Here is a 15080-nt window from a genome sequence, read left to right as displayed (position 1 = left end):
TCATTGTTATTTGTGAGTGATTAATGAGTAAAGAGCTATCTCGTAAAAATAAGCCCCAGGCTTTTGTGTTGTGTTGTGTACAAACAAACTGTTGGCCCCTCCCACAGTGGGCGTGAAGTATACGTTGCTTAGCTTGCCCTCAATCAGTTGAGAGCCGTCGCTTGTGCTTGTAGGATGTTTAAAGATCCGCAGGTGGGTGTGTTTTCTAACGCTTGCGCTGCTTACTTCAGTCACTTAGTTGTAATGGACCACAAGGGGGTGTGTTTTTGCTATTTGAGAGACTTATTTCGATCGCAAGAGTGCTTGTACGTCAAAGTATGCAAAGCAGATGCGTATGCGTTTGCGTTCCTTGATGAATCAGGCCCTAGGTTCTTTTCTATACACAAACATTACATTCATCTCACTGGCGTGTATGTTAAATATATGACTGTCTAAAAAATTCCTTTTCACTCTTTTAAACTGGCCAATCAGTATGTTGCCATGCCAGTTCTTATGGTGGTCATTATTTATTTGAATGTATGAATTGTTGTCTGTTGATTTGATGTAATTTTTATTATAGCTAATATCTTCAATGTTGGCATTGAGATTTACAAAGTTGACTTTTGCTAATGTCAAAATACAGCTGCATGTTAAAATAATTATTTAACTGAAACAAAAAGAATCTATACTTTCCTTACTTCCCCTTCAAAACACAATATCATCAATAGAGCTAAGCCATGACACCAGAATTGCTCCATCCTCACTGCGATGTGCAGCATACATATGTAACCCCTGGGGATGCTGCAGTTGGACTTGAGCACCCAGGGGCTAATAATCACAATTGCATCAGTAAGAAAAGAGATCGCTATAGCTATTTACCAGTCCAGGAAGAAAAAGTCAATTTCCCACAAGGCTATTGTGGAGAGGGGGCTGAGCCTAGGAAGACTGAGAAACCAGGGGGCGGGGAGAGGAGCATTCCGGGAGAGACTGAGCTGTGTGACCAGTCCAGATAGGTGACCCTAGGCAAAAGGGCACTGAATTGGTGGTCTGAGCAGAGAGAACAGACAGTCTGCAGAGATATCAGAGCTCAGTGCAGTCCTGAACAGAACCTGCTGGAAGTCACAGTTTGAAGCTGTAGGAGGAGGTTTGCATGCACCTCTGAAGAAGGACATTTTACAAGTCAGCCATTTTGGAGATAATCAAGTTGTGACCTGTGACACACACTGGTGCAGAAAAGTTACTGTTTATTTTACCTATCTGTTATTATTCAAGTGGGGTTTGGACTATATCTGGCCACAGGGGCTGAAGAGTTAGGGATAGATGGGTGGACAGGTAAATGTGCACCAAGTGTTTGTCTAATCAGCATTTGTGGAACTACAAGTCCCAGAATACAAATAGGAAATGATTTTACAGTTGTTGCTACAGGAGGGTTTGCATACTGTGACTGCTGTACCTCACTGCAAGTGATTTAAAGACCTCTAAAAGCTGCAATCTGGACATATGATGCTTCCATGCCATGCTGCATCCATACAGAAGGGCCCCAACTTGCAGTGCACTGCTCCATTTGTGTGGCATGTTTGAATACTGCTGATGTGTTTGTTTGGCAGTACATTGTAGAGCTATAAGGAAAATATATATACATTCACCCCGCAAGATATTCCCAGTATCAGGAGCAAGTAAGGTATCTGATCCATTTTTGTGACAGTCAATGTTCATATTGTATGCTGTTAATGTTATTGATTTATTGCGAGTTATTGTGTTAACTTGGTGTTCACAGTAAGAAGTGCTGCTCCACTTTCATCCACACTGTCTTATTACTGTATTGTATTGTTTGCACTATTATTTAAAATTATACCAAAGTATATCTAATATATAAAAGAGAAAATTTGTCCTTCTGTCTGTCTTTCTATACAAATCCACATTTTTCAAGCGAAGATCATGAAATTTTGCATACGAGTGTATTAAAACATGACGGAGGCAACTAAAAAAATGTAAAATTGAAATTCATTACGGGGTGGGGGTGGCAAGGGGGGTAACACCTAAAAATCATCCAAAACAACCATAACTCTAGAATGTCTGGAACAATTTACACCAAACCTGGTACACATATGACTTACAGTCTGACAACAAATATTGTGGGGGCAAGACACCCCTAGCACTCCTAAGGGTGGGGGTGGCGAGGGGGGTAACACCTAAAAATCATCCAAAACCACCATAACTCTGGAATGTCTGGAACAATTTACACCAAACCTGGTACACATATGACTTACAGTCTGACAACAAATATTGTGGGGGCAAGACACCCCTAGCACTCCTAAGGGTGGGGGTGGCAAGGGGGGTAACACCTAAAAATCATCCAAAACAACCATAACTCTGGAATGTCTGGAACAATTTACACCAAACCTGCTACACATATGACTTACAGTCTGACAACAAATATTGTGGGGGCAAGACACCCCTAGCACTTCTAAGGGTGGGGGTGGCGAGGGGGGTAACACCTAAAAATCATCGAAAACGACCATAACTCTGGAATGTCTGGAACAATGTCTTGGAAGAAGTTCCAAAAAAAGGGGGAAATATATTTTTTCTGGATGCACCCGGAAGAACAGGTAAGACGTTTCTCATCAAGTTGTTACTTGCTAAAATTCGAGTACCTTCCAAGATAGCTATTGCTGTGGCCTCTTCTGGAATCGCTGCAATTTTGCTCCCTGGTGGAAGAACAGCACATTCAGCTTTCAAGTTACCTCTTAATCTGGCCCGAAGTGAAACTCCCGTCTGCAATATCACTAAACGAACAGAAAAAGCTCAGATTCTGCAGGAATGTCAGGTCATTGTATGGGATGAATGCACCATGTCACACAAAAATGCTTTACAGGCCCTCAATCAAACACTTCAATTTTTAAGAGGCAATGATTTACTAATGGGTGGAGTCACTGTTGTATTAGCTAGAGATTTTCGACAAACATTGCCGGTCATTCCAAAAGGAACAATGGCGGATGAAATTAATGCATGCCTTAAATCATCACATCTTTGGAGGCATGTTCGCACTTTGCGACTAACCACAAATATGAGAGTTTCTCTGCATGGCAACACAATGGACGGTCAGTTTGCTGATCATTTGTTAAATATTGGGAATGGTTTAATGCCGCTTCATCCAGTAACTAAAATAATTGTGTAAACAACATCAACTTAAAGATTCAAGAAGAGTTGCCTGGAAAAGCCATATTATACAAATCAATAGATACCGTTGTTGAAGAAAATGAGGCTGTGCACTATCCTACTGAATTTTTAAACTCTTTACAACCTCCCGGAATGCCACCGCATAACCTGGTACTGAAGATTGGATCACCCATTATGCTTCTCAGAAATTTAAATCCTCCAAGACTTTGTAACGGTACAAGATTAGTAGTCCAAAAGCTCAATTCTCATCTCATTGAAGCAACTATTTTGACAGGCTGTGCAAAAGGTGACAATGCTTTCATTCCACACATACCTCTCATTCCATCTGATATGCCATTTCAATTTAAGCGTCTACAATTTCCAGTTCGTTTAGCTTTTGCCATGTCTATCAATAAGGCCCAAGGACAATCTTTACATGTAGCTGGAGTCAACTTGGAATCACCTTGCTTTTCTCATGCACAATTTTACGTTGTGTGCTCAAGAGTTGGATCACCAAGAAATTTGTATGTATTTGCCCCAAATGAAGAAACGAGAAATATAGTTTATCAAGCTGTTTTGAAGTAATTGTTTATCGGTTCGTTCCATCATATACAGTTCAAATACAGTTTGACATTTTCACTTTTCACCTTCTACTGGTCCAATTTTAACATGATATTTACATGTATGTTTAATATTTAGATTGATTTTTGTAAATAAACATTCTTTAAATCCCGGGCAACGCGGGGTATTCTGCTAGTTTTTATATAAAATTACAAAGCTGCATTCAGGGTTTCCATTTCAATAAATGTGCCTGGATGGCTTTTGCAGCACACAGTTTGTCACAGAGTGTTAATACTGGGCAGGGGGTTACAGGAATCTCCCCCTGGTGTATCTTTTGAATACCCCCCAGAAGAGAAAGCAGCGATTAGGGTGGAGGCACTGAAAATCAAGTACCGAGGTGAGAAGCATCTGCATTGTTCAATATATATACACCCTCACAACGCTTAATACTGAAGGGGGTGTTACACATATTTAGCTGCACTGCATCTTATTGATGCATAGACCCCAATGTATGGATTGGGGTCTATGCATCAGCGATGCATATTTCTGTGCATCAATGCATATTTATACACCGCTTGAATGCATAATGCGTGGCTACTCTGGGAGCCCCGGCGAAGTAACCAATGTGATGCAAACACTTTTTCCTATTTACAGGCAGCTTAGCACTGCTGGTGATGGGAGAAACGGATTCTGCAAAGCCGAAGAGGCTTCAGCATAAACCAAAAGGAAAAGACAGGTAACGCCATCCTAAGATGTCTGCGCAATGCAAAGCATTTCAAAGCTTCATGCAGTGCAGAACATCGCAGTCCCCATATTAATCTATGGGGACTGTGATGCTGGACAATATTTCTGTGAAATCTCCACCGTTAGGCAATTAATGCATGGCAAACATACTTAAAAGAATAGTAGCTTCTGAATAATAATAATAATAATAATAATAATAATAACCAATTAAGCTTGATCCATAAACGCATTTTGTCACTGAAATTTCAGTTAAAGTTGCAGCATTACTGTAATCAGTGTTAAAGCATAAAAGCCCAGTATACGGGTATTAACCCAGGTCATTGACAAAAATAACACAAAGCCACTTTTTCAAGACAATTGTTTGAAACCCTATGCAGTTCCATGTGACCTATGGGAAGTTTCCCTGTTTCCCAGTTACCAAATAATTTTACTTACCTGGGTATAGAAACATGCCTGAACAATACTCTGTAAGTTTTGTTTGTTATATAACAATAAGTTGGTATACCTTTTTGCTGAGTTGCATCATTCTAAAACGGAGATCAACAGCCGACATCTGTGCCGTAACAAGAAAATACTTTATGTACTATATATTATATATATTGATCTTGACACATTACACGATCAGATGTATGATCCACGCAAACATTATTTTCAGTGGAAAGGTACCTATACTAGCAATTGATGTCTTTTGTCTAAAATAAACATGCTCCATATATATATATATATAAAAAGTATATTTTAAAGTATTCAGCAACGGTCCAAGTGAATTTCCAGAAGCTTAAAATATACAGGCTCATGTAGAATTGGATGGCCGTAAGTGTAAAACAAACTTTTCAGTACTGTTTATGCACAGTACAATGGCATATGTCTAAGCCTGTATTCAGACGTATCTGCCCTTTGCGTCCACTCTATGATTAGAGAGGCAGAATTGGGGAGGGAATGGACAGGCTTAGGTAATCCAAATAGAGTAAAGGTATGCATAATCTCTTTATGTATATAGTAAAGGACATGCCCAAATTAGAATATGTCCTTTTAAGTATGTATTTCCCCTGCGGGTAAATGTACAAAATCCCAGCACTGTAATTATTGTTGTAGTGGGAGCTGGGCCAAACAGATCTCACTGCAATGCTCAGATCTGAACAGAGCAGCTCTGCTAATGAAGAGGAGCAGTGTGCATCAAATAATGATTTTTCAATGGAGACCATTGCCTCTCTCCATTGATCAACCTCTGAATAGCAATATGAAGGTACTTCCTTTCCCCTGCACCACGCAACTAGTATTTTTGGTATGAACATATACCTGCACTCAGATATGTCAATGAAGGGAAGCAGCCACATATGATTTACTAATAGTTTGTTACTAACAGGAGTGTTAAGAATCATTACTGAAAGTGCAAAATTGCGGACCTGTAGTGAAAATGATGTTATCTGTTGTCATGTGCCATTTCAATTGATTGTGCTCTATTTTGCATAACATGCTTGAATTTTGCATTTGAAAATGATAGTGCAGTATGTAGCTTGTCCTGATAGAAGGAACTGGGCGGGTGAGACTGTTGAAAACTAAATGTGGGCTGGCCACACTCATGGGCCCCATGTGACATTCACAAATATAGTTCTGTCTTGAGGAAGAGAGGGTGCATTTACATTATGAGTATTACCTTGTCCTTTCAGACACTTCTCTTGCCTTAAAAGGAACCCGTATCCTTGTGGACTCCGCACCAGGTTAAGTTTTCGTATTTGGTATGGTAATGAAGATGTATCAGCTAGTGCTATACTTGGTGTAACTCCATGAGATTCATACACTCCCAATGAAGCTGATTCCAGGACTAGTAGGACCACGCGTGAAGCATTTTGTTGCAACTGCAAAACATAAGAATGAAAAATTATAGCACATAAATCTGCACAAAAATGTTGTTATTATATTTTATTTATAAGGCAACGCAAAAGGTCTGCAGCACCGTATATGAAATTTACAGTAGTAGACAATACACAGATGGCAAAAATCTATAACACATTACATAATGCATAAAAAATAAGACACAAAGACCAGACATCTCTTAATTGACAAATTATACACAGATAACTTAGTAATGCAGATCAAGTTAATTATAGATACTGAGAGTGATGGTAATGCCCAACGTGAAGAAGGCCTGGGCTCAAGATAACAGGGCTATGGAAAAAGGCCTAGAGGCATATAGGGAGATTAAGAAACACATGTGATAGAGGAAAACATGCTTAGCAAGGGCACTCTGTAATAATCAGATTGTTTAAAATATACCTTTTATTAATTAAGTTTAAAATATAATGTTCCCATAATAAACCTAAGTATCGTAGGCAGTGAAATAATAAAAAAAGAGAAAGTGTAAGTGTAAGTGTATGATATGGGGAGGAGATATAAAAACTGAGCTCCTGAAACATGAGACTAAAAAAATCTTTTTGATGGGAAGCCTCACCCCCTAATCAAAAGTAGTAACTCTGCTCCTAATTAGATCAATTTGGAGCTATGTATATCATCTCCCTTTTCTGTTTTGCCATATGACAATATAGAATTATAAAATTCATCACCCCACATAATACTAAATATTAATGTCACAATTTTTAATCAGAACCCTAATTTGACCAGGAGGTATACTGATAATCAGTAATATTGACACATTGTAAAAGACATTTGGCACAATTGGTAACACAGAATCAATTATTTTTCACTTACTGGTAAGCGTTGTGAGCTTACCCTAACTAGTTAATATATCACGTTTTACTTTTTTAATAATTATGTAGATTCAAAATGTTCACATTATCACTACCATATGTTGCTTAAATGGCATTATGAGTCAGCACCTAATTTCAGGCTAACATATGATTTTGTATATACAAGTAAAATTTGTTGTACACCAAATATAGGTGATGCCCTTGCCAACAGAGATCATTAGCAATATAGTTTCAGTCACATATTTATGAATATAGTTGCACATATTGATTGCAATTTAATATTGGCACCATGTTGTATGGAAATTACCCTAAAATATTTAGAGGGAGTTGTGACCTACAGTAAATTTTATATACACTTTTTTATTTTAATATTGGTTGGAAAGTTTACAATTATAATACTAGATCACATTAAAAATTACTAATGAATGTCGAATAAATAAGTATAATTCTATTTGATATGATATGAAAGAGACATATCAGAGAATGCTTAATACCTTTCTTTGTATCAATATACGTTCATTTTTATAATAGGCTGCTGTGGTGAGAGGTATATATTTAATTTTGAAACATGTTAGAACACTTGAGTTTTGTAAAAGGGAGCTATAACCTACTTTATTTATCATAAGATACTTCAGGTTTTACATCGTTCAGAAAGTCCACATTTTCACCATGATAATTAATGGGTGATTGCAAATTTATTAATTATATATAGTTTTAACTGAACAATAATAAATAGGTATACTAAAGAATGATAAACTCTCCTCCTAATTATTACTATGCATTCAATCTCTACCTAACATAGGTAAGGTAAAAGATTTATACTTACCAAAATATGGTAACACCAATTAAATTCTGTTATCCTCCTGTTATGCGACAGGGGACCAATCAGATTACTTGCTCTATGACGGGCCTCCCGTTTGGAATCATAATATAAACAAACCACATCACTTAACATATGACAGTGTCATGTGATGTCTAATAACCTATCAAAGCATGTGAATAACGGGGAACGCATAGTTCCTAGCCATAGCTGACACATGCACGACACAATGTGGGCGGGTTTTTCCCTTTATAAGGCTCACTGGAATCGTCAGTCTGGTTGCCTCGTTAAAGCTCATAAGCGAAACGCGCGTCTGCGTTCACGCTGAACCTGATAGCTATGTCCTCATAAATATAACGATATACGCATGGTGGTGAAATATAGGGGACTTTAATAGATTTCTAGTAACAAATGAATTAGGCTTAGGGGATAACAATCCATGGTCCACTGACAGTTTGTACGATGTACTGAGCTGGATATCAGGTCCTCACGCTAGTAATAGATGACAGAACTAATTAGGGAGAAATCAACACTCCATATAGCTAGCTAGGAATAACGGGGGTCCATTAGCTATTAAGCCAAATATACGGTGGTCCTCCAGAGATTAAACCAGCAGTACATTTCATCCCTATGATCAGAGTATGGTGACAAGCACCACTCTGACATGGAATATGTATTAGATTAATGAATCATTATGTTCATTAATAATTCAGTGGAACTAACGATAAGTGTGGACTAATTAACTAATTCCAGAAGGCGATTTTTAGCCTGCCTTTAGGTGGACCTACAATATAGGTTCATTACAGCCCCTAATCCTATATCACCCCCATATTTCCCGAATATCTTCCAATAGTAATAGAGGGAGTACACATAGCATCAGGCCAGTTTAGTAGTTTCTACCTATTAACTGAAGAATATTCAGGTTCAATTCACACCAATCATCGTATTTTAATATTTTGCTTACTCATTTTAAATTTACCATTAAAGGTTGTTCATTTTAATGTATAAATTGATAATATACCATTATCTGTTCAAAAGAGTGCTCCTTCCAGTACTATTCTTTCTTCCTTATTGCATTAATGTTCCAAATGAGTACTGGAGCACCTCCCCATGATATATTGAGTAAATAATTATACCTATTGATATACAAGGGGTTTATAGCCTGGTGCTGAGTCCATCTCAAACAGTAATCAAGGTAGATATTACAAGGGAGTGAATAAAAGTTTTGTGGTGGCTTCCATTGTTAGAAAAGAATGGATCATGGATATATTCCAGAAATTGAAGCAGTAGGAATTGGAGAAGCACTAAATGGGAAGTTTGAAGGAAAGGGACGATTTGAGGATGACCCCTAAGCAGATAACTTAAGGGACAGTATATTTTAGTCAACAGAAAGAGAGACAGGGGGGTGAGAGGGTGCTTATTTCAGTCTTAGAACTATTGGGCCTGACTCATCAAGGCACGTATCTGCCGATTTGAAGCGTATTGTACGCAAAATCACTCTGCACATGCCCAGAACCCGACCATATGCCAGTAAACGCAGCCATGTCCGCTCCGTTTGCAATGGCGAAGGACACTTACTACAGTCTACAATTTTGGAGAAAGAACAGGGCAGAGAAGGGGCATTTGACCATAGTAAATTTACAGTAAGGGAGTGCCAAGCTCAAGTGCATGCAGCCGCGTACGAAACAAGTTCTAGGCATGACAAAGTTACTTGTTTTTCTGCCGTATCTCGTATGCATACTATAACATGTGTTTTTCTACAGGAGCAACTGTAAAAATGTATGTATAGTAGACATTAAGAACATCCTAATAAATGTATTTGAAGGAGGAATTAAAAAAAACAAAAAACACTTTTTTGTTTTATCATTAATGCCTATTTTATTAACAGGTGACATTAATTCTATTAGATGAGGATGCTTCCATTGTGTAGTATCATTAAAAGCAATATTTATTAAAAGTTTTAAAATTTCACACTTACCAGATATTAGATGAACATAGGTCTATAACAATTAACCACTATGCCTTGTACATCTGATATCTGGAACATGTGAAAACGTTTAATAAATATTGCTTTCACTGACTATACACCATGGAAACGCCCCTGTCTATTTGAATATCTAGATCTGTGCCTTTTTACCATGGAGATAGGGTATGTGAATGGGAGGATGCGTGCATCACAGTCTACTTGGTGCAAAATATTACAAACTTGGTGTTGAAAACTAATGTCCAAAAATCAATATTTTACTTATACTGACAGGGAAAAGTAGTAAAAAATGCTAAAGAAATATTTCTAAATAAATAAGAAAGAATATTGTGAATAGAAATTATCTCCCATTCTACGTTAAAGTTTCTCAATTAACTTCAGTTATATAGTCTACATCCCAAAACTTACTGTGAAAGACGAAAGCGTCTCAACATGTATAGCATGGCGTGCAGCAAAGTAGAGCGGGGGGCGGGGGGGGATGTATGATAGAAGCTTTCAAATGTATTATGGAATTTAACAGGATGCAGGAGAAAAGCATTATTCAGAGGAAAAGAACTATTACAATATGTTAGGAACCCCTCCAACCGGTACAAAATAACCCGGAGTCTGCTTTGAAAGCCTGGTGTTTACTGGAGCCCCTAGTGATGGGGACAGACTTGGCCGCAGACTAACAGAGGGTCGTGAAATGTGCACCGGCTGGGGAGAACCCAGGAAAGCAGAGAGAAGTCCAGGCAAGGGTCGAGGGCCGGCAGCAGACAACGAGTCCAATAAACAAGCCGAGGTCAGAGGTCACAGGCACGGTAGCAAGGTCCAAGATACAGGCAAGAAAGGTCAGGGTCACGAGCAAACAGGCAGGGTCCAAATCCAAGCAAGGGGTTATACACGGGAAATCCAACAGAGTATCCAAGGACAGAAACTAGGAGCAAGCAGGTCAGCAGGACTGTAACAGCAAAGCTATAACCGGCAGTGAGGCTGCAGACCTCTTATACCTAGAGCAACCAATCAGGGCTTGTCCCTGAAACATACACAGCGACAGTATACTAAACTTAATTAGCCACAGGCTGGACTAGTTAGCTGGAGGGCACTGTGCACGTGCTCGCCCGGCCTCCCACATTGCTGGGACGTGACGCTGAGCAAGAGGCTTCCGACCGTTGCCTTGAAGTGACGTCCCGGTCGTCAAGGTGATGGCCGGGACGCCAGAGAGCGGTGAAAGCGAGCCGCGGTGGCTATGAGTACCACCACGGCTCGTGACAGTACCCCCCCCTTTGAGGAGGGGTTAAGGAACCCCGTCACCCAGGTTTCCTAGGCAATTTTTTGAAGAATTCCTTCAAACGTTTGGAAGCATGAAGCCGTATTCCCGGAATCCAGGACCGCTCTTCTAAACCACGATTCCTCCATTGAAGTAGGAAGTGCACCTGCCCCTGCACTCTCTTAGAATCGAGGATCTTATGAATGATGTATTTGTTCGTGCTCCGTACCGGCGAACTGGAAGACTGGAATTGATTTGGATATAACACAGGCTTAAGCAGAGAGCAATGGAATGTGTTAGGGATCCTCAAGGAACCAGGGATTTTCAATCTGAGGGCTACAGAATTAATCTTCTTGATAATGAGGAAAGGACCGATGAATTTAGGCCCCAGTTTTTTGCAAGGCTGTCTGAGCCTAATATTGCGTGTAGACAGCCACACTTTCTGGCCCCCTTTGAGGGAGCAGGTGGTACCATGGCGGTCCGAAAAAATTTTTTGCAAAAAATAAGGCTTGTCTCAATGATGACTGCACTTTTTTCAGATAGCTTTGAGATCCCTGGCTGTGGAACGAATTTCCAGAATACCAGCGGACTTAAGAAAGTACAAGGAATTAGATCTGGGGTGAAAACCAAAACTGCAGTAAAATGGAGAGGTTTAAATAGATGAGTGACATGAATTATTATAAGCAAATTCTGCCCAGGGTAACAAGGAGGACCAATTATCATGAAATTCTGAAGTGCAACATCGTAAGGATTGTTATAAGGACTGGTTAACCCTTTCAGTTTGCCCATTCGACTGAGGGTGGTATGCAGACGAGAGGCTAATCTTGATCCCAAGAAGGGTACAAAAAGATTTCCAGAATTGTGCTATGAATTGGGAACCACGATCGGAAACGATGTCAGTAGGAAGTCCATGGAGCCGGAATATATGCTGGATGAATAAAATGGCCAGATCTCGAGCACCAGGGAGCCTGGGTAGTGGTATGAAGTGTGACATTTTGCTGAAGCGGTCAACTACCACCCAGATGGTGGTGTTGTCCTGCAGAGAGTGGCAGATCGACTATAAAGTCCATAGACAAGTGTGTCCAGGGTTTTGCGGGAATAGGCAATGGAAGCAACTGGCCTACAGGACGACTCCTGGGGACCTTACTCCTGGCACAACCCTCGCAAGAGAGGACATAACTCTTGACATCAGCAGACAATGATGGCCACCAGACAGTACGGGAGAGGATCTCCGAAGTTTTCTGTATTCCAGGATGTCCAGCAGTCTTACTACCATGTGCTTCTGAAAGCACCGCCTTCCTTAAATGAACTGGAATGAATAAACATCCCTCCGGAGTATTGTCAGGAGCTAATTTTTGAAACCTTTGCAGTGTGATGCTCAGGTCTTGCGTTAGCCCAGCATGGATCATGGAAGAGGGAACGATAGGCTCAGGACTAGTAACTGGAACATGGTGTGCCAAGAAGCTTCTGGACAGAGCATCTGCTTGGACATTTTTAGAACCTGGACGGTAGGTGATCACAAAGTTGAAATTGGTGAAGAATAGCAACCAACGGGCCTGTCTGGGGTTCAGGCGTTTGGCCGACTGTATGTATTGTAAATTCTTGTGATCAGTTATAACAGAGATCAGATGTGTAGCGCCTTCCAGCCAATGTCGCCACTCTTCAAAGGCTAATTTGATTGCCAATAGTTCCCGGTTACCCACATCATAGTTGGCTTCTGCTGAAGAGAACTGATGGGAAAAGTAGGCACATGGGTGTAGGCGGTGAGTATGGGGATCCTTTTGAGATAAGATGGCACCAGCACCGACGTCGAAGGCATCAACTTCAAGAACAAAGGGCACTTCGGGATCTGGGTGTCTAAGGACCTCTGCGGATACAAACGCTTTCTTTAAGGTCTCAAATGTGGTTACTGCCTGGGGTGACCAGTTAGTTGGATCCATTCCTTTGCGAGTCAGGGTGACAATAGGAGCCACAATATCAGCAAAGCCGCAAATGAATCTCCTATAATAATTGGAAAAGCCCAGGAACCTCTGTATCACCTTGAGATTATTCGGTTGTACCCAACCCAGGATAGCTTTGACCTTGGTTGGATCCATGGAGAATCCCTCAGAAGAGATTACATAACCCAGGAAGGATACCTTCTGCACCTCAAACTCACATTTTTCTAATTTAGCGTAGAGGTGGTGTTCTCGTAATTTCTGTAGAACTTGTCTGATGTGACCCCGATATACAGATAATGATTTAGAATATATGAGGATATTGTCTAAATAGACGACTACAAAATGATCAAGGAACTCCCGTAGCACTTCATTAATCAGATCTTGGAACACTGCAGGCGAGTTGCTGAGACCAAACGGCATGACCGGATACTTGTAGTGGCCAGAATGCGTATTGAATGCCGTCTTCCATTCATCTCCTTCTTTGATACGGATGAGGTTATATGCACCACGAAGATCGATTTTGGTGAAGACTGTAGTACCTCTTAATTGATCGATTAATATGGAGATGAGAGGAAGGGGATAAGTGTTCTTCACTGTAATGAGATTCAATCCTCGGTAGTCAATGCAGGGTCTTAGTTCTCCATTTTTTTTGGATACAAAAATATTTAGATGGTCTGATCTCCAAGTTTTCGTCAATGTATTCCTGCATGGATTTTGTCTCTGGAACAGAAAGAGAGTACAAGCGCCCCGTGGGTAATTTGGAAACAGGAATAAGCTCGATCGCACAGTCGAAGTCACGGTGAGGTGGTAAAGTATCAGCAGCCTTCTTAGAAAACAAATCCCAGAAGTCATGATATTGTGAAGGAAGTTGCTCCGGAATTGGCTTAATGACTCGCAAAGGCATAGTTAGACAAGACTGTGTACAATAAGAGCTCCACTGCATAATCTCTCCTTTCACCCAATCCACGACAGGGTTATGATGGGAAAGCCAAGGATGGCCCAGGATCAATGGAACCGATGGACAGTCGATAAGGAAGAAGGTCATTGTTTCTGAATGGAGCGCTCCAATGTTCAATTGCAGTGACGGGGTTTCCCAGGTAATCTTGCCACCATGCAATGGACTCCCATCTAAGCCGCAAACAGTAATGGCAGATTTGAGCTTCACAGCCAGAATTCCCGCAGAGCGGGCAAACCCGATGTCGAGGAAGTTGCCTGCAGCTCCACTATCAATGAAGGCCGACAGGGCCACGGAACTGGCACCGAAAGTGACTTGTGCGGGAATCAGGACAGCATTCTTTTGGGAAACGACTTGCAGACCTAGGTGGACCTTCCCCAGACATGCTCCTTTTTCAGGTTTGCGAGGACAAGAGCAGGAGAAGTGGCCTTTATTACCACAATAAAGACATAGGCCTTGTGACCGTCTTTTGTCTCTTTCCTCAGGAGAAAGGCGATATGCACCTGATTGAATAGGTTACTCAACATCCGAGGGACCTGGCATGAATGCAGGCGAAAAGGAAGATGCCTCTTTCTCTGTCCTCCTTTCCTTGATTCTCCTGACGATTTTAAAGGCGAGTTGCATAAGGCTCTCCAACGAGGTGGGGGAAGGATACTGCACAAGTGAATCTTTAATCTGCTCTGACAGTCCTAGGCGAAACTGGCTGCATAACGCTGGATCATTCCATTCACTGTCAGGTGACAATCTGCGGAATTCAGTGCAGTATTCTTCTACCGAACGCCGGCCTTGCTTTAAGGCCCGTAGATGAGCGTCAGCGGAGGTAACTCTATCTGGGTCCTCGTAGAGGAGACCCAATGCGTTAAAGAAAGCTTCCAAAGATTGCAAAAAAGGACTAGATTGCGGCAGGGTGAAAGCCCAAGACTGGGGGTCACCCTGCAGGAGGGAGATGACAATTCCAACTCTCTGCTGTTCTGAACCAGA

General features: G+C 40.8%; 1 protein-coding gene across 3 annotated transcripts in view; it reads right to left on the bottom strand.

Annotated features, from left to right (window-relative positions):
* Positions 1–15080, bottom strand: part of NHERF4 (NHERF family PDZ scaffold protein 4) — a 396171-nt gene that overhangs the window by 122286 nt on the left and 258805 nt on the right. For all 3 annotated transcript variants that reach the window (XM_075190611.1, XM_075190612.1, XM_075190613.1), the window contains one exon: positions 6101–6302. In XM_075190611.1, coding sequence (XP_075046712.1) covers positions 6101–6302 — 202 coding nt within the window. The remainder of the gene's footprint in view (positions 1–6100; positions 6303–15080) is intronic.

This window comes from Mixophyes fleayi, chromosome 11, assembly GCF_038048845.1.
Source record: "Mixophyes fleayi isolate aMixFle1 chromosome 11, aMixFle1.hap1, whole genome shotgun sequence".
NCBI classification, from domain to species: domain Eukaryota; kingdom Metazoa; phylum Chordata; class Amphibia; order Anura; family Limnodynastidae; genus Mixophyes; species Mixophyes fleayi.
Note: the sequence above shows the minus strand (reverse complement) of the source record. Positions and strands in the feature narration are given on the sequence as shown.